We start from the raw sequence: 21,694 nt of genomic DNA on the forward strand, positions 1-21,694 counted from the left end.
GACGGCAAGTCGGCACTGCGGCCCTCCCCGGCCCGGGGCCTCGGCAGTTCGGCTGCGCCTGCGACTCCGGGACGCTCTAGACCCCCGCGGGCTGCGGGCAGGCAGGGGCTCCCAGCGCGGCGCGCGGCGCGCGGCGCCCTCCCCTCCGGCGGACCGGGCTGCAGCGGCGCGGGAGGGGGCGCTGTGGAGCCGGGGCGGGGGCTAAAAATACCCGGCGGCGGCGCGGCGGCTGCTGGGCTGCGGAGCTGCGGGGCTGTGGGCCAGGGAGGCTGTGCCGGGCCAGGCTGGCCCCGCGGACGGACATGCTGACCTTCTTCCTGGTCTCGGGGGGCTCTCTCTGGCTGTTCGCGGGTAAGTCCCCATCCTGTCCTTGTCCCTTACCTCCAGTCCCTTCACGCCCGCCCTCCCCCAGGCCTCCCGGGTCGCCACCCCCCAAATTCTGGCGGGCGCCAGGCGGGTTTGGGAAGCAGCTGGGTGGGTCTGCAGAAATTAGGGGCCTTGCTCTCTGCGACCCCACAACGTCCCTCCAGTTCTCGCGGTCCCCTCGCCTTTTGGCGAGGACCACCAGGCTAGGCCTTGAGCCCACTCGTCCCCCAAGGCCAAGTCCAGGGACAGACTTAGTGCCTCCTTGTCCATCTCTAGAGTCGGAAACCGAGGGTGTTGGTCCCAGAGGTCCCGCAGCAGGTCAGCAACGTAACCAGGACTGACCTGGGGCTTCCTGATCCCAGTAAGGGAGTCTCCTCCCTACCCCTCCCTGCCCACCTTCAGCCAGAGCACAAGATTTCAGCAAAGCGGGGTTCGCTTGGCTCCTCAGCTTTGCCCAGAGCTTGTGTCCCCATCGCCCCTCACAGGAGTCAGACCCTCACCCCTGCAATCTCTCCGGAGGCTGTGAGGACCTCTTCTGTATCCCTGCTCAGCACTGCTCCCTCTCCCCTCCCCTCACACCTGGGGTCTCCCCACAGGCCCATTTACCCACCAGCTCTGCGGCCTGCACCAGCCCTCCCCTCTGAGCCTTCTGTTATCTCACTAAATGTCCCCCACCCCCACCCCCATCACCCGCCTGTGCAGATTCAGCCTGATAATGTATGTGAAATGCTTGAATCTCAAACCTGGCCTTAAACCGGACCTAACTCAGAGCAAAGGCTCTATGAATGTTAGTATTTATTATTTTTACATTCAAACAGCAGCCTTAGAGGAGGTAAAAAGATTCCTTTTGAGCCAAAGAAGCGGGGGAGTCTGCCCTTTGGAATTCTTACCTGAAACTTTGCATGTTATTTAATATTCATAGCAAATCCTAGGAGGTTGGTGGTGCTTTGTGCTTTTTACTGAGGTTCAGAGATTAACTGATTTGCCCAGGGTTCCATGGATAATATCTGGAGGACTGGGGCTCCATCTGAGGTTTTAACTGATCAACCATTGCTAAGTGCTTGGTGGTATTAGGCCTGAAACTAGAAAGTTGGTGGCCCAAGTTTCTCCCACCCACTGCCCACTGCCCCGAGTCCGGCCACAGGGACACCTCCCCTGAGCTGGGGACCCGGGGAGGCCTCTCTAATCCCCTTCTCTCCCTAAGCTCCTTCTGTCTGCCAGTGTCCATGCAGGGCCACTCTGGGCCTGATGTGCTCATCCAACAGGCAAGGGCAGGGCTGGAGCTGGGTCAGGGGTAAGGAGTAGGAGTTACCAAAAATGACGATGTTAGTAACAGCCACCATTTATTGTCTGGGTGATGGTCTCAGAGCGTTTCCCAAAGTGGCCAGGTGCCTCCCCGAATGGGGAAACTGCTTCACGGAGGGACTGGACAGGACCATGGAGTGGTCAAACAGGGCGACTCTTGGCACAAGTGGCAGCTGCCTCCATCGGGGCCAGACTTCTCAGTGCAAACGGGAATTTCCTCAAAGATGCCACACTTGGTGTAAGAGACAAGTGCACTCATTGGCTAGAACTCCCAGACACACACTGGGGCATTCCCAAATCATGTGTCCACTTTGCGTGGGACTTCACTGGGACCCCAGCCTTTCTCGGGGGACAGAGGAGATTCCTAAGCTACAACTGAGAACATATTCTGCCTTGCAGCTCTCACGATCCTCTGGCTCAGCCAGAAACAGGAGACTCCCAAGGTGATGTCACCCTTTAGCAGGGTTATGTGCTTTTTTGCCACAATCTGGCCCCAGGGAGACAAGACTGCCTCTAAGGAGCCAAGGGAAAGAATGATGGACAAAAAGGGTAGGGGGAGCTGCCTAGAGGAGGAATGGTCTATCTGGGAGAGGAAACCATGTGCTCTGAGCCCTGGAGAGTGGGGGCTGCATCTGTCCTGCTCCCACTGAGGAAGCCAGCCCACATTTCACCTGTGTGTTGACTAGTAAACAGGGAAACAGATAAAATAGATCCAGCATGAGTCAGATGCTGTGCCTGGTCTCTGTGCAGTCAGCACTCCGAGGACAATGGGAGCAATGGGCTGACACTCCTGCCCGCCTATATGACACCATTGGGTAAAGGGGATGCATTTCTAAGAGGGCTCCCCTTTCTCGAGGCTGATGCAGCCCCATGCCCTTGTACAGGGTCCAGTCTGCTCAGCCACATGCCCAGCCAGCAGTGACAACTGAGTGGACTTTTGCAGCATCGAGGGGTGTTTGTCAGAGGCAGGGAGGCCACACTCCAGGTGGAGGAAGTTAGGCCAGCAGAGGTGTGGAGTAAGAACCATGGTGGGGGTGGGTCTTCAGGGCCTCGTGACTGGGGAGCCTAGGTTGTAGGTGGAGGATGGGAGTCTGGATGGGAGGGGGATTCTGGAGGAGAGGTTTTCATTTAGGGCAGCGGTTCTCAACCTGTGGGTCGCGACCCCTTTGGGGGTCGAACGACCCTTTCACAGGGGTCGCCTAAGACCATCCTGCATATCAGATATTTATATTACGATTCATACCAGTAGCAACATTACAGTTATGAAGTAGCAACGAAAATAATTTTATGGTTGGGTCACAACATGAGGAACTGTATTTAAAGGGCCAGAAGGTTGAGAACCACTGATTTAGGGGCAGAGAATCCCTTGGTTGAGCTGTAGTGGCCAGGCTGAGCCAGCAGGGGAGAGTGCAGCCTGGGAGAGCAGCAGGAGGCCGTTGTGAAGTGTATGAAAAGAGATGTGGCCCAAGGTTGGCCCATTTGAGGCTGAGCTCCAGGAAAGGGAAGGTAGGAGGCCTCAGCTGTGACCCTGGGGGCTGGCCCTGGTGACAGAGTCTGGTGTGGAGGCAGCCGGCTGTAGGTGTCCAGGGCAGGTGCAGACTTGCGCAGCCCGGCTCAGCTCAGCCCTATCAGCTCTTCCCCCATCCTGGGCTCCCATAAGGGTGGAGGATGGTATGAGGTCTGGGGCCATGCCAGAGGGCCCAGGAAGGCAGCTAGGACCTCGATAGGTGGTGGAACTCCAAGCAGAACAGCTGAGAACATATCTCACAAAAGAAAGCCTGGATTTGCAGTGGGAGAATTCTGACCTCAGCGCCTTCTTATCCTACCCAGCCTGTGGTAGGATACAGGGGTGGTTCAGTGAGAGCTCACTGACACCAGGGGGCAGCAGAGCAGGCCATTTCTGCTCTCTGGATAGTTTTCTGTTCCTTGTGATAGGCAGTGGTTCTCAACCTTGGCTGCACATTAGAATCACCTGGGAATCTAATGTGCAGCCAAGGTTGAGAACCACTGTGATAAGGTCTCGGAGGTTGACCTTCAGAAGGCTGAGTTTGGCTCAGGCGCAGTTGGGACCCAGGGCTGTCCCATACACACAGCAAGCAGGATACGTGAGCACGAAGCTCTGGCTTATTTGCAAAAAGTGGCAAAAGTTATAGGTGTTTGTATGCTAGAAGCTGCACTGTCACGTGGCAGGCACTCAGATATTTGCTGAGTTAAGTTCTGTGGGTGGGGGGAGTTTTTTACGGGGGGAGTGTTGTTGCAGACATGCTATTTCCCTGAGCACCTACCAACCATGTGTCACGCACTGCGTTCTACCATCCCCAAGCTTTCCTTTCATCTTCCCCAAAACACTGCAGTGCTGTTATCCCTATTTAATAGAGGAGGCACGGAGATACAGGGAGGTTCACTGATGAAGCAGCTCCTAAGAGCTGTGAGCCAGACCCCACTGTCAGACTCCCAGTCCAGGGAGGGGCCACCAGGTGTGATCAGACAGCGTCTGAGCCCCTTCAGCAGGCTTGTCAGTGGGCACAGGCAAGGGAGCGGTCCTTGGACGGGGGACAGTTCAAGAGAGGACAGGTGTGAAGTGACAAGAGCAGTGGTTGGCACACAGGAAAGGACTCATTAGTGTTAGCTAAAGTTATAATAACGTGAGTCAGGCCTTCTTGAAAGGGGGTATAGGCTTCTACTCAGAAAGGAAAGGGAAGAAAAGGCATTCCGGGCAGACAGACCCTTGTGAGGAAAAATTGGCAATAAGAATGAGGGACATACTCAGTGAGCTCACCAGGGCTGGTCTCTGCAGGCCCTAGAATGCCAGGCCAGGCAGCATGGACTTCATTCTGCGTTGTCACTGCATCAAGGACATACAGCTCAAACTGGGCACGTGGACGGCTAAGGTGGCATTGTCCCTGCACCCCATGAGCCATATGCATCTCTGGTGGCACACATCCCACTGAACTACAGCCTTTGGCCTCCTCCACTAGCCCTTTGATCTTCTTGAGGGCAGGGCCAAAGTGTCTCCTCTCTCTGCTCCAACCCAGGGTTGGGCACATGGTGTGCATCAGCATAATTGCATACATGACTAATATGAGAAGTTCCCTGAGAATAGCTTATTTTAATAACTAGAGGCCTGGTGCATGAGATTTGTGCATGGGGGGAGGGGGGTCCCTCAGCCCGGCCTGCACGCTGTCGCAGTCCGGGACCCCTTGGGGGATGTCCCCCTGCTGGCTTAGGCTTGATCCCTGGTGGAATCAGGCCCAAGCCAGCAGTCAGACATCCCTCTTGCAGTCTGGGGCTCTCGCAGTCTGGGACCCTTTGCTCCTTACTGCCCACCTGCAGTAGAGGCGAGAGAGGCTCCCACCATCGCCACTGCATTCACCAGCCATGAGCCTGGCTTCTGGCTGAGCAGCGCTCCCCATGTGCAAGCGCACTGACCACCAGGGGGCAGCTCCTGCATTGAGCGTCTGCCCCCTGGTGGTTAGTGCGTGTCATAGCGACTGGTCGTTCTGCTGTTCGGTCGATTTGCATATTACACTTTTATTATATAGGATAAGATTATGTATTTTATAAGCTGTTTTCTCACCACACGTCGATTAACAAACAACAAACCTTGAGTGTGCTCCTCCTAAGGGCCAGGCTCTATGCCAGATGGGTGTCGATGCCCGTACGCTAGAAGCAGTAGGGGAAAGCAGGTGTGAACTCCTGGTAGGTCAGTCTTCATTGGACAACTCTTAGTGCTGAGAACCCAGAACAGAGGAGGAGCTGTTTGATGGATGAATGAATTAATGATGGAACCTGCAGCTGCAGGGTGACTGGTTTCATCATTCATAGTGTCTCTGAGGACAAGATCCTATTGTTTCCTTAGAGCTCCAAGTTCCCAGTCTCCTAGTAGGCTGGGAGCTCTGGCCAAGCAGAGCTGAAAGGAGGCCCTAGTCAAGGTCTGCAGCTCACTGGATGGTCTAGTGAGATGACTCCACCCCCTTCCTTGGCCTGGCCAGAGCCCCCACTCACCCGCCCTGGGCCCCAGGATGGGAGCACTGTGAGTGAGATGCTACTTTGGGCCCTGGGAGTTACTTCAGCATGCACAGGGGTAGTTCCCCGTCATCGCCCAGCTACTCTCAGAGCCCATGGTCGGTGTGGTCATTCCCAGACCTAGTTCCTTTGTGTGGCTTCTGATTCATGTGAGGCTTGGGGCCTGTGACAGGCCGAAGTGGGAAGATGGGAAGAGGGCTGGGACAAATTCTGAGCCAAGCTGAGCTAGCTATTTTGAGACCCAATCTGTAATCTCAGAGCCTGAAGGATTTCAAATTCCAGGAAGTCCCACCTGTGTCTATTCACCTGCTCTTCCTGGAGACACCTTTATTTTAGCAACGGCTACTCCCAGCATTTTGCTGGGGGGTGTCTGGAGAGTTGGGGGTGGCTGGCTTCCGGTTTGCCATCTGCCCATTCAGGCATGCATTCTGAGATAGCTATCTCCTGGGGCTGTAGAGCAGGAAGCCAGGCCAGGATGGTGCCAGTGAGGGAACAATCAGCATCTCAGTTTCAGATCCTGGGATAAGCAAATCTGGGCTGGCACCTGTTGGGCCAGGAACAGACCTAGTGATTGATGGCTATTGGAGGAATGAGAGAGCACAGGTTGAATGAGCAGCTCTGGGACAGATCGCACTAATCAACCCTGCCAGGAACCCTGCCTTCCTCCCAGGACCCTGCAGCCTGGAGGTGGGGCCCAGCAGCATTTGGTCCTGTGACAAAGTCCTGTTTTTGCCTCCATTGTTGGGTCTAAGATTCCCCTGTGGGGCTCCTCCTGACCACTAACCCCTGTCCCAGCCGTGGCAATAAACAATCCTTGGCAGATCCTGCCAAGTAGGCAGAAGGGCACTGGGAGGGACAGTGAAGTCAACCAGAGATAGGACAGCAGGCAGCTAGAGGCTACACACACACTGACCGAGATGGGGATGAGAAAGCAGTCAGAGCTTGGACAGAGAGAGCAGCAAGATTGGATGTGGGCCAGCCAGTGAGACTGGACAGGGAGGTGGCTAGAGGCTGGGATGGCGAGGCCCTAAAGTCCAATGAGAGGCACAGTCATCAGCACAGGCAAAGGGCACTCAGCTGGGACCCATCCAGGCCTGTGTCACCCCTTCACTTTGGAAGGGGCAGTGCTCTGGCCCCTAGATCTTGGCTGCATGAAGCCACCTAGACCCAAGGACCCTGTTTAGTGGCTGGGGAACTGCAGTATTAATGGTGAACTTTAGTACCTTCCAGCAGGTTGGATGTGGTTCTCAAGGGACACTTTTGACTCACCTATCCCCAGCCCCCACCCTGCCTGCAGGCTGTCTCCCAAAGCCCGGCTTCGTCTGGGGTGGCAGAGGGAAAGGGATGTGTGTGTGGGGGTGTCTTCCCCTGGCCAGTGGCTGGTGGAAGAATTGGGTCCATGTGTCTCCGATGTCCTTGCCATAGGTCAGACAGCAGGGAAGCCTGCGACCTGTAAAGCCCCCTTTGCATCTGAAGTGTCCTTTCTCCTCCTCCCCGGGGCGTGAACTCTCTGCACACAGTGTGGCCCCAACCAATAACAGGAAGATCTGAGGAAAGAAGCAACTGGCTGGTCATCAGAGATGGGCACTTTTTTGGGCGGAGAGGCTGACGAGGCCCGTTTCTCCTGGATTGCAGGTCTGTGGTGTGTCCACCGACCCTCCTGTTGGTTCAGAATTCCTTCTTAAGTGGTTTTGTCTTAGATTGCCTCTCAGACTAAATGGTCTTGCTGTGTCACTGTCTCCTATTAGCGGGACTCGGTAGCATGCTCCGTTGGGTTCAAGATTGTGGTTAATGGACAGCTCCTGGTGACCCAGGGTGTCAGCAAGGCAGCATTTCTGAACGAGATTGAAGTCTGACCTTGTCGTGCTGTCTCTGTTGAGGATGGAGTCCAAGCTCTGGAGTGTTCCAGAAGCTGGTGATGGCACACACAGGGCTCTGGGTTACCACAAACCCCACCCACGTCGCAAGGGCACCGGTGGCAGCAGCACTGTGCGCGGCAGGCGGAGGATCCATGTGGCCTCCATCCTAGAGCCCTCTCTGTGCACTGCAAGGCCTCGTGTTTAACATCACACTTTCTTTCCCAATTCCTTCTCCACCATGAGACTTACCCAAGTTTCCTTATATAAAAATAAAGGTTGCTACCTCAGGCCCATCCAGCCTTATTTCTGAAAAGGACAGAACCATCCCGTTTCTTGGTCCCCCTGCCCTGACCTGACGGGTGCTTTCCTCAGAGGCCACAGAGCCTCATGCTCCCTCTGGGAAATGGTGGGCCAGTGAGAATCCAAGTGATGGTGCTCTCGGTGGGTCAGCAGGAGCAACGCCTAACAGCCTTCCCGGGCCAGCCAGGGCCTCATTTTGCTTTGGTCTGAAAGAGATTTTTGTTTTCCAGTGAGAACAGCCCCAGCCTGGATGGGCTGGAGCCAGTGGCAGGAATACAAACGCTTTCATGTGACAGGCCCAGAGCGGAGAGACGCAGGCCTGCCAGCAGCAGGCCCTCCCCTGCCTCCGTCCATTCACCCTGGCCTGGAAAAGGAGGCCTGAGTCCTCAGTGCTCCCTGCCCAGCTGAGGGCTGGGCTGCTTGAGCCTGGCATTAACCCTGTGGATGCCATGGGTTCGTACTGGCCAACAACAGGACCCGGCAGCCGGAGGGCAGTGAGGGGTGGCAGCAGCTACCATGTGGCCCTGGCCTCCTGACGGGTGAATCAAGAGGTGGCAGAGTCCCATCCACCAGCACAGCGTTCGCTGAACTGAGTGAGATTCAGACTTGCTTCTGCTTGTGGCATTCAGGAGAGGAACTTCCCCTGGGGAAGTCAGAAAAATGAAGCTGTATCAAATGTGCAGAAAATTTACCTTTAACCAAAAGCAAAACTCACTTTTCTCTGCTCGTTGCCTGTTCTATGAAAAAACAATGACACCTGGGATGGTGGGTATAGGACCCTTGTTGGCTTCTGGCTGCAGCAGCCGTCCCTTTGGCAGGGATCTAAGGGCACCGCTTGCCTAGGGCACTTTTGCATCCTGAAACCCCAGGGTACCAGGTCAGGTGAGTGCCATTAGCCTGTGGCTCTGATTTCAAAGACATGAGGCGTATAGACAGTACCAACCACAACCTTTTCTTTCTGCAGCTACATGGCATCCTCCCAACCTCAGCTTCCTGCCCCTGTCCTCAGTGCAGCCAGGCCTCTGCCTCCTTCCCAGGAGCCCAACACCATACAGGCTCTTCCTGTGACTGAACAGCCCACCTCTGTCACTCTGTCCATTTCTCAGAACTCTCCTTCCTACCCTGCTCCTCATCCTCTCTTTGCTCCCCGTCTCGGGATGGGCTTTAGGTTTTGTCTTATGTGTGTTGCTCCTCAAACAGGGCATTCCCAGATGCTCCTGAGTGAAAAAATGAGCAAGCAAAGCCCTCCCTTGCTCCCCCAGCTCAGTGGCCCCAACCATATCTGAATAGGACCCTCCCTACTTTAAGGAACTTCCTGTCAGCTGGAGGAGGTCACATCCTGTACCCTGCGGCCTGGCCACCTGCAGTTGAGCTCTGAGAGCCTGGCCCTGCCCCGAGCAGCCCATGTTCCCTTTACTGAGCTTCAGCTTGTAGGGCTTGCAGTGTGTCCTCTGTCTGGCCCTGTGGTGGAAACAGATCGCTGCTCCTGAGGCCAGGACCCTGGCAGCCCTAACGTGGACCAGCTGGTGGGAAAGAGGATCACGTTGCAGCCCAGGATTTGGCTGTCTGCAGAGTGGGGCCTGGCCAGGGGGGTTCCGCCTGCTTGTGTGGTGCCATGGCCCTCGCCAGGACCCCAGGACTGTCCCAGGGCTTGGTGTGGAAAGAAGGGCAATGAGGCCGAGACTCGTCTACACCGTCAGTCCTGGTCACCATCGAACCCTGGAAATATTTCCAAAGGGAGTGCTGCCACTGTCAGCCTCTGCTGCTCATCGTTGCTCTGAGAATTTTGTTGGGCCTGATTTGTAGTAACGTTTATCTCAGAGCTTATGAAAGACACTGTGTTTCCCTTTGCTCCTCTGTTCTCAAGGCTATTTATATTTTTCCGTTCCTGAAAGTGTTGTTTGAGCCTGGCTTCCCAATGCTGTGGTCATGTGGGCCCATGGTCCCTGACCAGGTCTTAGGATGGGTGAGATTCTGCAGTGGTGCTAGTATGAGGATGTGGGGATGCGACGAGGCCGTGGAGGCTGCTTCCCACACCGAGTGAATTGCTATGAGGAGGCATGTTCCCAGAGAGTTCGAGCTTGCTGGGACAGTGGCCCTGCACAGTGGTCAGGCACAGCCAACCTCAGTTGGACCTTTCCACATTCAAGAGGCTTAATTGAACCTTCAGAGCTATAATCGGGCTCCTCGGGGAGGCCGTGTGGGTGAGCCACCCTGTAACCCAGCAACCCGGAATCATGGGCCCATCTCTCCTGGGGGATGTGAGTGGGGCTCGGGGAGGCTCTCCGCCCAGCTCTGCCCCAATCATTTGTGGTTCCGCTACTCTAATTAAAACCCAAGAGGAAGATGGAGGGAAAGTCCCTCTCACTGCTTAGATTGGTGTGAGTCCTGTGTAGACAGGGTGGATGCTGGGCCAAGGTCAGGATGATGGTGAGATTCGTGCTTTTTTTTTTTTAACCTAGCAACTGGGTCACACACTTCCTGTGCAGAATTGCTGTGGCTCCATGGCCCTGGCATTCTGTGTAGTTTTCTGTCAGCCAGGACCTTGGTTGTGTGCACTGGATTTCCTATCCCAGAAGCAACCCTGAGCAGCATTAAAGCAGTGGTTCTCAACCTGTGGGTCGCGACCCCTTTGGGGGTCGAACGACCCTTTCACAGGGGTCGCCTAAGACCATCCTGCATATCAGATATTTACATTACGATTCATAGCAGTAGCAACATTACAGTTATGAAGTAGCAACGAAAATAATTTTATGGTTGGGTCACAACATGAGGAACTGTATTTAAAGGGCCAGAAGGTTGAGAACCACTGCATTAAAGGAAGCTTTTGTCTTATTTGAAGACATCTCTGAATGGGGACCTGCCAAGAAGGAAGGGGAAAGGGCTTTGTGGGCCAAAGGTGGGTCCTCAGGCATTTGTGCGTTTAAAGCTTCCTGCAGGTGATTGGGGGAGGCTGTGTCCGGGGGCCTAGAGAGGCTTGTGCCAAATTCCCGGGGAGGACAGCTGGTGCAGGAAGCTCTCTCAGGTCATGGGTTGAGCAATAGAAACTGCATCAGCCCCGGCGAAGATGTTGCAAGGTCTGTGGGCTCTAAAGGTGCCAGGCAGGTTTACAAACCGCTCTCAAGAGGAAGCTCAGAGCACCGGGATGCTGGGATGATCTGAGATGGTCTTGATACAGAGGTGAGCTGGATTTGGGTGGACAACAGTGGCTGGTCCTGGAAGGCTCGGAAGAACCCATTGTGAGTAGGGCCTGGAGAGGGTTGGGGGTGAGCTGGGCCCTATAGCCTGGACTTGCCTTTTCCTCTCTAGCAGTGGCCATTACATGCCTACTGTGTGCGCAGCCACACGCTGGCCATAGAAGTAGCCCATACCGGATCCTACCCCCATCCCTTACTCTGTGGAAACAGACCTTGCAGGAGTGACGCCCTGAGAGTCCCTGGGACCTCAGTGTCCCAGTCCGTCTGCCAAAAGTGCCCAGGGAGCTCAGAACTTAGTTTTGGTTCCAGCCGGCCCAGGTGTGGATTTCCAGCTCCAGGACGGCCATCCCCCTAGCAGCCAGGACAATCTCTCCAGGCGGGTATTAGGAGGACGGCTGTGCTGCCCGGGGTCTCTGAGCAGATGTTTTATCTGCGACTGTGCACGGTTTCCTTCCTCTCCCCAAGTAGACTGGTTGTGACCTTGTGGGGGTGGAGAGAGGAGGAGCCGCTGGGAGGGGCTCGAGGTGGAGTCTCCTAGACAAGATGCAGGCCTCCCTCAGCACCCGGGACCTGGCATCCCCACCCCCATTCCCACTCCTTCCCACCCTCACCACTCCTGCCGGCTAAAGGTCCCCAGCCCGTGGCTCAGGCCCTGCCCCTAGTTGGTGTCACAGATGGATGTGTAAAGAGGCTTTGTCCTAAGCAACCCATTTGGCAGACTCCAGGACTGAAGTGGGTAGGTGGCATGCAGAGGGGTGTGAATTGAGGCTCCTGCAACCTGGCAGAGTGGGGGTTAAGGCTGGGTTGCTTGGCTCTGAGTTGATCTGAGCTAGCGCCGCCCAGTGTGCAGATGAAGGGGGGGCCAGAGGGGCCCTTGAGGGACCAGAATCTTCTCATAGACCTGCTCTCTGCCCCAGGCCCTGCCAGATCTGCTCCCACGGCTGCCAGGGAGCCTCTGCCACCACTGCTAACGCCTCCAATACCACCCAGCTTCTCAGAGCAGGCGGCCTTTGCTGTCAGCCATCCCCAGGAGGGCAGATTTGGGGCAGGGCCTTCGCCACTTTTGTGCTTTGATCAAGATGTGGTAAGCTCTCCCCCTGGGCCCCGCACGTCCTTTATAAATGGAGGCTGGTACTAGTGGGACCAGCTCAGCCACCTCCCCAGGAGCCCGCGGAAAAGGTAGGATGTGAATGCAAGTGCTTCTGCAAGTTGTTTTTGTGCCCTGATGGCTGGCAAAGGGATGGAGCAGTGGTTCTCAACCTTCCTAATGCCGCGACCCTTTAATACAGTTCCTCATGTTGTGGTGACCCCCAACCATAAAATTATTTCTGTTGCTACTTCATAACTGTAATTTTGCTACTGTTATGAATCGTAATGTAAATATCTGATATGCAGGATGTATTTTCATTGTTACAAATTGAACATAATTAAAGCATAGTGATTAATCACAAAAACAATATGTAATTATATATGTGTTTTCTGATGGTCTTAGGTGACCCCTGTGAAAGGGTCATTCGACCCCCAAAGGGGTCGCGACCCAAAGGTTGAGAACCGCTGGGATGGAGGAACTGCTTCAGCTAACTACTGTCTACTGAGTGTTTCCCTTTCTGTGTGCCTGGTACCTCACTCTCTGTCCATAGCTTGTTTGAGATGAGGCCCAGAGGGTGAAATGACATGTCCAAAGTCATACAGCTATCAAGAGTCTGAGTCAGGGGTTGGACCCAGGTCAGTCCAGCACCAGAACTCCCTTGGGGCCCTTTCCCTAGCTTATTTGATGGGGACCCTCGGCCCTAGGAGAGATGGTGATTCCTCCCCCCATCCTCCTCCCCCACCAGCTAGTCATTGGGAGTTGGGCAGGTTCTTTGATGATCTGGTGGCTTGCCTTGTGCTTCCCCACCCTTTCTGAAGGCCTCAGAGGTTTGCAGAAACCCTGGGCTGCGTCACAATACCCCTCTCCACTGTAGGCTGACACAGAGGTGAAGTTGGGGTGATTCTAAGCGGAGGGAAGAATCTGAGGATCATGGAGGGCCTCAGTGCCAGCATGAGGAGTTTGGACTTTTGTCCTATTGCAGTGGGGAGCCAGATGAGGTTTTCGAGCAGAAGTGTGATAGGATCACATCTGTGTATCGGGGAAGTAACTTTGGTATCGGTGTGAGCACTGATCAGAGCCAGGAGACGGGTGAGGAGGCTGGTGCGGGAGTCTGGACTGCGCTCAGTGGTGGCTGCACCAGGCATGGGCTATGGGGGTGGAGAGAATGGCCAGTTTGAGAGGTTTAGGAGGTAGTGCTGATGGAGCCATTGAGGTAGATTATGAGGTCTAGAAGAGTGTTGGGCTTAGAAGGCTAGACCAGCAGAGGGTTCTTGAAGCCCAGCCATGGGCCGCAGGGCCATCTCCACAGGGAGGTGCTCTGAGTGGGGCTTTGCCTCCATCACTCTGACACCTTGGAGCCACCATACTTCCTGCCAGGGCCCCCTTCTTCCCATTCCCTCCCTCCATGGATTTTGAGAGCTACGACTTCACCACCCACCTTCCATGTGCCCTGAGTCAGCAGAGGACATGGTGAGTGGGGGAGTCCTAGGTCCCCCCAACCTGTTAACACCACTTGGTTTTTGGACTGGTCTGTGTTGTAGAAGAGGAGGCCAGTTCCTACCTAGGGCTGGTCCTCCTGCCAGGTAAATATTTACAAACACTCACAGCTGCTCACTTGGCAACACCAGCACCACTGAGGGTCCCTTGGGTGCCCCCCCCAACCCCATGCCCCAGGCTGCTGCAGCCAGGATCCCCTCCTGGGCATGGAAGGAGGCAGCCATGGCTGGACCTCAGGGACCACCAAGCCCCAATCCAGGTGGACAGAGAGGGTGTGGAGGTTGGAGGAGGCAAAGGCCCTGTGATATAATGAGATGAGACCAGACTCCCAGGCCTAGGTTTGCCCTGCCCCTTGCCAACGGCTTGGTGGCTCAGGCTGACTCTGAGGCCCATGTCGTCAGAGGACCTGAATTTTCAGTTCTGCCCGACAATAGCTCCCAGGTCTGAAGGGAATCTCAGGGTAAATGCAAGCAGTTCTGACTGTGTCTGAGACCAGTGAGCCTGGAAGAATGACACCCTCTGGCCAAAGAGTGGTACAAGGCCAGCCTCAGGGTAGAGGAGCTGCCGCCACCTGGAGATCTCCTTAGTGGTAGGTACTAAGTAAGAGCCCGGGGAAGAGTGGGTGGCCGAGCCCTTTCCATCACCTGCCATCACCCAGGTGAGTGGGCTGGGGGGAGAAGGACCCAGCCTTGAGAAGACAGCAAGTTCTTGATGTGAGGCCAAAAGGGAGCCCACCCACAGCGTGTGCATGCCGAAGAACAGTGACTGGCCTAACCGGCTTGGTCCTACTTACAGGCTCTGGCGGCCCAGTGCGGCCCCCTGCCTTCTACAACCTGGGCCTGGGCTCTTCTGAGCAGAACTGGAGCTGGGTTTTTGTTGGTTCAGCACTACTGCAAAGGAGAGCATGGGTTGTGGGTATGGATGGTGCAGTGTTGGCAGGGGTGGGGTGGCAGTACAATGCAAGGCAGTGGTTTGGGAGGCTGTTATCTGGGGCTCGAGTCCTGGCTCCCTCACTCGCTGACTGTGTACCTGTAAATGGTAGGTAATTTCTTCAGAGGAGTCTCTGTGTTCCCCACTTTATAATAAGTCCAGGGAGCTGTTGTGAAGATCCAACAGTGCAGTGTGTAGGCAAGGGCTTTCCAAGCCCTAGGAATTCAGGAAGTTTAGACAAGTTGTGTTCCCTCTCCTGGGGACTGTGACACGTTGGTGAAAGCTCAGTACATTTGGGAGACCACCTTCAGACTTGTGGCACTGACCTTGTATAAGATTTCATGTGTTCAGGACTTTTTCCTGAATAGAAAATTGAGTTTGCTAAGTGTTCAATGAACTCTCTCAACTCCAGCCTTTGTATATTTGCTTCCCTCTGCTTAGGACACCCTTCTCTTTTGATCCTTCTGTCTCGGCCAAAAGCCTGCTGTGAGCCCCCACACCTGAACTGGGCACCTCCTCTGGCTCCTCATGCCTGATCACAGCCCAAACACACTGCACAGCACTGTCGGCTTCCTCATGTATCTTCCCCAGGGGACTGAAAGCAGGCCCACATCTGGCTTATCCCAGTGCCTAACACTGAGCTAGATGAAAGTGCGGACCTCCAAGTGAATGCATGGGTGGGTCAGTGGATGGATGGGTAGATGGGTAGGTAAGTGGGTAGGTGAATTAAGTGGATGGGAGGTAGGTGGGGAGATGGATGGGCGGGTAGGTGAGTGGATGAATAGGTGAATGGGTAGGTGGATGAATGGATGGGTAGGTGGATGGGTGTGAGTGGGTAGATGGATGGGTGGGTGAGTGGATTGATGAGTGAGTGGGTGGATGGGTGGTGAGTGGGTAGGTGAAAGAGTGTATGGACAATGAATGGATGGATGGATGGATGGATGGATGGCTTTGGCCATTCTGGGCTGTACTCTGTGAAAACCCCAGCATTGCAGCAGATGCCACAAATGCCCATGTTCAGTTATAGCTTAGAGCCTGTGAGCAACTGACAAGTACCAGGGACTGGTGATAGAGAGGTTCCAGGATTTTCTCTAAAACTTTTAGAACCATATAGCTGAGCTTTTAGGGGGTTGGCAGGGACTTCTTGGGGCTTGGCTTCCCAGCCCATTGAGTTAGTTTCGCCCATTAGGTAAAACGTCAAATCAGCTCAGGGTCCAACCCGAGTGGTTGTGGGATATCTGATGGGCCTGGCTGTGACTTGGTCTCTTCATCTGCATCTTAAGGAAGTAAGTGTTCCAAGGAAGCAAGGTGGCCACCTGGCCAGGGCCCTTTGCAGAGCAGTTTGCTTTGATGAATTCACTGTGGTCCATAGCTGAGCCTCTGCTTTGCAGATGAAGAACCTTGATTTGATCATATGCCAGGAGCGGTTCATTCCTCAGAACTGATCTAGCTCAAGGAGGCTGCTGGTAAAACTGGATTTCTGGCCCAGGAATTCAGAGAGATGCTCTGGCTGGCTAGGGGCTCACTTTCTCTGCTCTCTAGGAGCACCCAGAGCCTTTGGGCACCCAGGATTCAGGCAGCCACTGTACCATCAGTAGAGCATAAACTCCTGTGGGGCCACAGTGCCTGGGCCCAGCCACCTCTGCCCAGTGCTTGGACCAGCCTGGCTGAGCAGCCTCCTTGGTCTGACAAGCAACCCCTTAGCCATCTCTTTAGTCCCAGCATGTCTCTAACTATGCCAGATACAGTATAAGGAACTTGACATGCCTGAGTGATCCTACCCTATTTTAAAGAAGGGGAAGTGGAGGTCCAGAGAGGTAGAATATGCTCAACCTTGCGTAGCTTCTAAGTCAGTGGTTCTCAACCTGTGGGTCACAACCCCTTTGGGGGTCGAACGACCTTTTCACAGGGGTCACCTAAGAAAACACATATATAATTACATACTGTTTTTGTGATTAATCACTATGCTTTATGTTCAATTTGTAACAATGAAAATACATCCTGCATATCAGATGTTTACATTACGATTCCTAACAGTAGCAAAATTACAGTTATGAAGTAGCCACGAAAATAATTTTATGGTTGGGGGTCACCTCAACATGAGGAACTGTATTAAAGGGTCGCGGCATTAGGAAGGTTGAGAACCACTGTTCTAAGTGAAGGAGGAGGGATTTGAACCGAGGAACTTTACTCACTTTCTCTGCAATGACTTTGCACATCACTGACTTCATCTCTGGTGTGGTGATGTGGTGATGTTACCATTTAGCACAAATACCATTTATTGGTGTTCAGCAGATCTCTGCTCCCTCGTGAGTCAAGCGATTGCTGTTTGGCTCATATCCCCGGCTGCAGAGTGGCTGCTGGGCTTCTTATTGTTTCCCAAGAAGGGAAACCACAGCCATGCTTCCAAAGGTCAAGGGACAATGCAGAGGGTGCCTGTGGATGGTGCATGGCAGCCTGGAGCCACCTCCTCCCTCCCCTCTCCCCCTGCACCGCTCCCCCCTACCCCCCGCCCCAACCCCTGCTAGGCCTCATAGGGCTGGCAGACCTGTAGATGTCATGCAACTGCACTTCTCTGTCACCTCCTTTTTCCTCTGGACATTAGCTGATGGGATCCCAGGGAGGACAGCACAGGTGGGGACAGCTGTGCCTCCTGGTGCTTGCTCTAAGGTAGTACAGAGCCACAGTGCACAGTGGTCAGCAGCCTGGGGCTAGCAGAGCAGTGGCTGGGCTCCACCCCAGCTTCTCATGATGCTGGGTGCCAGCATCACCTCTGGCCCTGGTAGGTCTTTGGGCCAGGGCGTGGGCCTGGGGAGACCCCGTTTTGTGTCACCCATAGGACCCTTGGCAGGTAGGTGTCAGGGCTAGTCTGTGGGCTCTGGGCCTTGTCTTCTCTGTCTTCCTCAGGTCAGGGCCTGGGGCTAGGAGCTTTGAGATGGAGTGGAAGGACTCTGTACCCCTTCAATCTGGGCACTATACCAGGCGTGCTCACAGCCATCTGCTCTCTCCACACCCCAGGAGCAAAGATAAGCAAAACACTGTGACCACACAGCAGAGGCAGAGCACCTGGGCCCCCGGGCTCAGGAAGTATTGACTCCAGAGCTGTTAGCACCCCTGGAAGATATGGAAGCAGCTATCAGCCGTGGCCCAGGGCCTGAGCATATGGTTCTCAGGAAAACTGGCTGGATGACTGACTATCAGGTGTGACTGCTAAGCCTGTCGCCTTCCAGGCATCCAGCATCTGAATATACTGTGCTGCACCAGGAGACTGTACACGCCACTAGCCCAGGGCCTGCCCCACAGTGTATTTGGCCAAGATCATTGTGTCACTTGTGATCCAAGACAGGTGGGAGGACACACACAGGCCTTCTCCCTCACCCGCCTCTTGTTTCCTGCAGAATTCATTCTCTTGCTTCTGGAGAAGATGCAGACACAAGAGATTCTGAGGATGCTGCGACTGTCCGAGCTGGGCGACTTGGGCCAGTTCTTCCACAGTCTTTCAGCCACCACCCTCATGAGTATGGGCGCGCTGGCCGCCATCCTTGCCTACTGGTTCACTCACCGGCCCAAGGCCTTGCAACCACCGTGCAACCTCCTGATGCAGTCAGAGGAAGTGGAGGTGAGCAGGGTTCCAGCAGTCAGCTGTGGAAAATAGTGGGCAGAGGACAGGCATCTCAAAGGTAGAAGCCAAAATTGTGGCTTATTGGACCTGAGATGGCTCAGAGAATCTTGACTTCCCCTGGTAGCCAGCCAGCAAGCCCCATTGGCCTTGGGCAGGGTCTCCTACTAGATGCTCCTCTGCCTCTCCCAGACTTTCAGCCTTGGGCAGAGCCTTGACCTTGGCTTCTACTTTGCCTCGGCTTCTTAAATAGGGGCCTTGGCTCATTGTTGCCTCAGTAGGAGACCTAAGCAAGTTCTCAGGTGGCTGGCAGGCCGGTTCCCTTCCAGACTCTCCCTGTGCTGAGAGAGTCACAATGTGCTGCTACGACCCAAAGCTGAGCCCACCCCAGCACCCCGCCCTCCCGGGTCACACAAGACGAAGAAGTTACAGTGGCCCACCCTGGACAAGGGTGTTCTAAGCTCAGTCCAGAAGGACCAGTGATATTTATTTTTCTATTAAGTTTATGGGATTTATTTTGCCTTTAAAAGTTTGCCTTTTTCTGAACTTTAACTCTATACATTTTGAATAGATAAGATATTCACACAGTTCAAGAGGAACAAAGAGACACAAACTGAAAAGCTTCCCCCGTCTTCCCCTAGCCTCCCAGTTCTCCTCTCCTGAGAACCATGTTAACAATTGTCCGTGAGAGAATGTATAGGCATCCACTCCCTTTTTAATGATATCATGCTGCATCCACTGGCTTTTTTCTCTTGATGGTACATCTTGGTGAGCATAAGCATAGCAGAGTTTTGCCTGGTGGGAGAGGGCAGAGATAAGGCCTGGACCTCTGGGCACTTTTCTAGCACAAAGAATGATGTGTGCAAAGGTACAGGGGTGTGATATTGCAGGTGTGGGCTGTGGGAAGTGGTGATTCTTATGGGATGGCTGGGCAGTGGAGAGAGGCTGTGGATGGGCTAGCAGAGTGGTGACAAGAATGGCCTTTGGTGACCTTGGGTTTGAAGGCTGACTGTACCTCTCACTAGCCATATGGTCTTGGCAGTGTGTTAACTCTCTGAGCCTCAGTTTCCTCTGCAGTCAAGTGAGTAATAAAAACAGCACTGCTTCCTGAGGCTGTGGTAGGATTTGCTGAGATGATACAGAGAAAGCACCAAAACAAGTTGTTTTGGGTAAGTTTAGAATGACAACTCACCTGGACAGACCAACAAGGCCAAAGTCACATGAACTGGGCAGGGACCGGGGAGGGGGGGCAGCATGGACTTATTTTGGGTCTTCAGTAGTAGGGACAATTTGTGCCGTGGAAGAGTAACTGTGACAGGGGCAGGTGTGAGGAGGCAAGTGGGGTGTCTGGGCTGGGGGTGACAGTGAGCTGGATGGGGTCTGGATGGGGAGTGGCCCTGGCTCAGTGTGGGGGGCCCACCTGGGCACAGTGTGTGGAAGGCCACCCTTCCTGGAAGACAGCCCTCCCTTGCCTCTCACCCAGGAGCACAGAAAGCCAGAGTGGGTGCAGTGGAGTAGGCAGAGGAGAAAATAGGAAATGAGGTAAGGCGGGCCCAGATTATATAGGGCCTGGTAGCATTTACTGTGTGCTACAGAGTGAGAAACATAATTTGGATCGTGTCACTCACCCCACCTTAGAATCCTCCCCTGGTTCCACATTGCCCTCAACCCAAAGGCCAGACTCCTTGCCTTGATCTGCAGTCTCTCTGGCCTCCATTTATCACTTGGAGCTCCATGAATTGCCCACCATTTCCCAAATGCACTTGTGTCTCCTGCCCCCTGCATTTGCATTTGCACTTGCTCTTGCTCTGGCAAGACTACCATTTCCTGCTCCTCATTCTGCCTCCTATACCTCCTTCCAAACCCAGCTCAGCAGCCGTTCCCTGACACACACACCTGAACCTCTTCTGTCCCTGGCATGCTCTCTTGCTCTGTCCTTTTTGTCACCCTGATTGCTGTCCAGGTCTGATGGCATTTGTCCCCAGCTTCCCTCATTGGTGGGCCTGGTGCTCAGGAAGCAGACACCGACCAAGCAGAACTTTCCATTACAAAACAGTTGAGAGCTGCCTGTGGTTTTGAGTTTGGCTGTTTTATGGCTCTCACAGACATTTTTCCTGAGACCTGATGTTTCAAGAGATGGCGGGCCATGGGCCAGCCCAATGGAGCCCAAATCGTGCTCAGAGAAGAGATGGAGCTGTGGTACTGGAGAGCTCTGGGTTTGGGGAGTCTGAGGAGCGGTGGCAGGGTGGCAGGGGAGGAGGCAGGAGAGGCCAGCTCCTCTCCCAGGACCTCACTGCTCTGTGCTCTCCACAGCTTCCTAGGCCTCTCTGTTCCTGGGAAAGTACCTTCAGCTAGTCCTCAGAAAATTCACTGTTATGTGAATGACAGATGGCGTTCAAATGATTCTTAACCTAGGGGAATAGCAGCAGATGATGGATGGGCTGAGGGGGATACCTGGGCAGGTTTGATCATGAAGTCAGGGATTGTCTAACTCCAGCCAACACTCTCTGCTCCATTTATGAATGGAACATAGGTGGTATGAGCAGCCAATGAAATTCTGGACATTTGTATATGCTGACCTGGTGTGTGGATTCTGTGTGTGTGTGTGTGTGTGTGTGTGTGAGAGAGAGAGAGAGAGAGAGAGAGAGAGAGAGAGAGGGAGAGAGGTGTACTGGGCCTGTGTGCATGAGCCTGTGTTTGTGTGTGGGTGCATACAGGTCAAGTGTGTACAAGCCATGTGTACATGAACTTGTATATAGGTTGTGTGTATACAGTCCAAGTGTGTATGAGTGCACACAGCATGTCCCAGCCCCAACTGGGTGTGTATCCAAGCTGTGTACAGACTGGTGCATGCTGGTGCCCTCTCCTCAAGCCTCTGCCTGCCTCAGCCAGCTTCTCTGGCCTGTGCTTGGCTTGTAGGGCAGCGGTGGGGCCCGGCGATCCGTGATTGGGGATGGCCCTCAGCTGCTCACCCACTACTACGACGATGCCAGGACCATGTACCAGGTGTTCCGTCGTGGGCTTAGCATCTCAGGTGAGAGGGACCATTGGGGTGTGGAGGAGCTGCGGCAGGTGGGGGGTGAGCAGCATGGTGCCAGGGGCATGGCAGATGAACGGTGCCCAGGTTCAGAGAAGAGAAGCCACTCTTGGCCCTCTGCCCATCCAATCAGAGAAGTAGCTGCATTATGTGGCCAAAGGGTTGACCTCAGCTTTGTTCCAGCCCCGGGACTAACTGACCTTGGGCGGTCGCTTAGCCCATACTCTGTATCTTCCATTGGCAGCCCCCGGGGAGCCTTGAACCGCCAGGCCACTGGCTGGGCATGATTCTGAACCCAAGCCTCTGAGATGTCTGGATGACCCAGGGTATGAGCCGAAGGGAGGTGGTTGCAGAGAGGCAAACGGCCACCTCTGCCCAGTGGCCCCAGGTCTCCTGTTCTCTGGGGCTGCATCACACAGGTCCTGGTGAGAACCAGCCCTGTGCCAGCCCCCATTCCTGCACCTCCCT

At 54.5% G+C, this 21,694-nt stretch overlaps 1 protein-coding gene across 7 annotated transcripts in view; it reads left to right on the top strand.

Moving 5' to 3' along the window:
* Window positions 1-249: 249 nt before the first annotated feature.
* Window positions 250-21,694, top strand: part of ACSL6 (acyl-CoA synthetase long chain family member 6) — a 56,656-nt gene continuing 35,211 nt past the window's right edge. For 2 of the 7 annotated variants that reach the window (XM_070415042.1, XM_070415044.1), the window contains exons 1-3: window positions 12,180-12,232; window positions 17,969-18,189; window positions 21,109-21,223. In XM_070415042.1, coding sequence (XP_070271143.1) covers window positions 17,995-18,189; window positions 21,109-21,223 — 310 coding nt within the window. In that variant the 5' untranslated portion in view covers window positions 12,180-12,232; window positions 17,969-17,994. Of the gene's footprint in view, window positions 352-10,950; window positions 11,037-11,077; window positions 11,096-11,994; window positions 12,138-12,178; window positions 12,233-17,968; window positions 18,190-21,108; window positions 21,224-21,694 lie in introns of those variants that run through there. The other 5 variants (XM_070415045.1, XM_070415048.1, XM_070415049.1 and 2 more) reach the window with 5 other exon arrangements.

The sequence above is a fragment of the Myotis yumanensis genome, unplaced genomic scaffold (assembly GCF_028538775.1).
Source record: "Myotis yumanensis isolate MYYU_CA2020_CCGP unplaced genomic scaffold, mMyoYum1.0.hap1 SCAF_5, whole genome shotgun sequence".
Classification (NCBI taxonomy): domain Eukaryota; kingdom Metazoa; phylum Chordata; class Mammalia; order Chiroptera; family Vespertilionidae; genus Myotis; species Myotis yumanensis.